The 2,269-nt window shown below is 63.6% G+C and overlaps 1 protein-coding gene across 2 annotated transcripts in view; it reads left to right on the top strand.

Moving 5' to 3' along the window:
• The window catches only part of STARD3 (StAR related lipid transfer domain containing 3), a 15,120-nt gene extending 13,218 nt beyond the window's left edge, over positions 1-1,902 (top strand). The window contains exons 14-15 of one of the 2 annotated variants that reach the window (XM_031064751.1): positions 502-639; positions 694-1,902. In XM_031064751.1, the coding sequence (XP_030920611.1) occupies positions 502-606 (105 nt within the window). In that variant the 3' untranslated portion in view covers positions 607-639; positions 694-1,902. Of the gene's footprint in view, positions 1-501 lie in introns of both variants that reach the window. The other variant, XM_005430384.3, reaches the window with a different exon arrangement.
• The last annotated feature ends 367 nt before the right edge of the window (positions 1,903-2,269 follow it).

Raw genomic sequence — 2,269 nt, forward strand, 5'->3', positions numbered from 1 at the left:
TGGCTCCTGCATCCCTGGAATGAGATGGGATTGGACAGGATGGGGTGGGATGGGGGCAGACCCCAATCCCAATCCTGATTCATGGCTTCTGGATCCCTCTGGGATGGAATGGGATGGGATGGGATGAGGGCAGAGCCCAGCCCCAACCATATTGCTGTCTCCTGCACCCCTGGATCCCTCTGGGGTGGGACAGGATGGGGTGGGATGGAATAGGGGCAGCCCCAACCCTCATTCATGGCTGCTGCACCCCTGGAACAGGATGGGATGGGATAGGATGGTGGGATGGGGGACATCCCCCAGCCCTGCCCTCACCTCTGTCCCTGCAGCTGCCCAGGCCAGGCTGGATGCAGCCCCCAGCCCCAACACCCTGGAGCGGGATGGGACCAGCCCCCAGCCCTCATTCATGGCTCTGTGTCCCTGCAACCCCCCAGGGTGGGACGGGGACAATCCCCAGCTCCAAATGGTCCCTCAGGGCCTCGTGTCCCTGTCCTGTGTCCCCAGGGTCGCCTGCCCAGGTACCTGATCCACCAGAGCCTGGCTGCCACCATGTTCGAGTTCGCCTTCCACCTGCGCCAGCGCGTGGCCGAGCTCTGCCCCAAGCCCTGAGAACCTTCCAGAACCTTCTCGTCTCTCTGGGCCGAGCTCTGCCCCAAGCCCTGAGAACCTTCCAGAACCTTCTCGTCTCTCTGGGCTGAGCTCTGCCCCAAGCCCTGAGGACATTCCAGAGCCTTCTCTGCTCTCTGGCCATGGGGACAGGACCCTGCACCCCCCCAGGCGAGGAGGGGTCCCCCCACTTACCAGCCAGGTGGGCTCGGCCTCTCCTCCCACCACGGCTCAGAGGGGCCTGGACCCGACTGTTCTGTGCCAAACCCCTGCCCTGGGGGCTGGGCAGGGCCCCCCCTCCCTAAAAACGGGGTGGGGGCTCAGCTGGCACCCCCAGATTGGTGTCACTGGTACCCCGAGATTGGTGTCACTGGCACCCCCAGGTTGGTGTCACTGGCACCCCGAGATTGGTGTGATTGGCACCCCCAGGTTGGTGTCACTGGCACCCCGAGATTGGTGTGACTGGCACCCCCAGGTTGGTGTCACTGGCACCCCGAGATTGGTGTGACTGGCACCCCCAGGTTGGTGTCACTGGCACCCCGAGATTGGTGTGACTGGCACCCCCAGGTTGGTGTCACTGGCACCCCGAGATTGGTGTGACTGGCACCCCCAGGTTGGTGTCACTGGCACCCCGAGATTGGTGTGACTGGCACCCCCAGGTTGGTGTCACTGGCACCCCGAGATTGGTGTGACTGGCACCCCCAGGTTGGTGTCACTGGCACCCCGAGATTGGTGTGACTGGCACCCCCAGGTTGGTGTCACTGGCACCCCGAGATTGGTGTGACTGGCACCCCCAGGTTGGTGTCACTGGCACCCCGAGATTGGTGTGACTGGCACCCCCAGGTTGGTGTCACTGGCACCCCGAGATTGGTGTGACTGGCACCCCCAGGTTGGTGTCACTGGCACCCCGAGATTGGTGTGACTGGCACCCCCAGGTTGGTGTCACTGGCACCCCGAGATTGGTGTGACTGGCACCCCCAGGTTGGTGTCACTGGCACCCCGAGATTGGTGTGACTGGCACCCCCAGGTTGGTGTCACTGGCACCCCGAGATTGGTGTGACTGGCACCCCCAGGTTGGTGTCACTGGCACCCCGAGATTGGTGTGACTGGCACCCCCAGGTTGGTGTCACTGGCACCCCGAGATTGGTGTGACTGGCACCCCCAGGTTGGTGTCACTGGCACCCCGAGATTGGTGTGACTGGCACCCCCAGGTTGGTGTCACTGGCACCCCGAGATTGGTGTGACTGGCACCCCCAGGTTGGTGTCACTGGCACCCCGAGATTGGTGTGACTGGCACCCCCAGGTTGGTGTCACCCTGGGTTCGTCCCCTGGGGTGGGACCCCCACGCTTGGGGGCAGCTGTGGGGGCTGCCACCAGCCCTGTCCTCTGTGTCACCAGCCCTGTCCTCTGTGTCACCATCCTCACATCCCATCTGTCACCAGCCCTGTCCTCTCTGTCACCAGCCACCTCCACTGGGTCACTGCCACCCGACTGCTGACCCTACAAACACCTATTTGGGGGTCCCTACAGCCCCAAACTCCTGTCCTGGGCTGTCCCCAATATCCCTGTGAAGGTGACCCCACTGTCCCTCTATAGGGGACCCCAATGTCCCTCTGAGGGGCACCCCAATGTCCCTTTGAGGGGCACCCCAATGTCCCTCTAAAGG

The sequence above is a fragment of the Geospiza fortis genome, unplaced genomic scaffold (genome assembly GCF_000277835.1).
Source record: "Geospiza fortis unplaced genomic scaffold, GeoFor_1.0 scaffold992, whole genome shotgun sequence".
NCBI lineage: Eukaryota > Metazoa > Chordata > Aves > Passeriformes > Thraupidae > Geospiza > Geospiza fortis.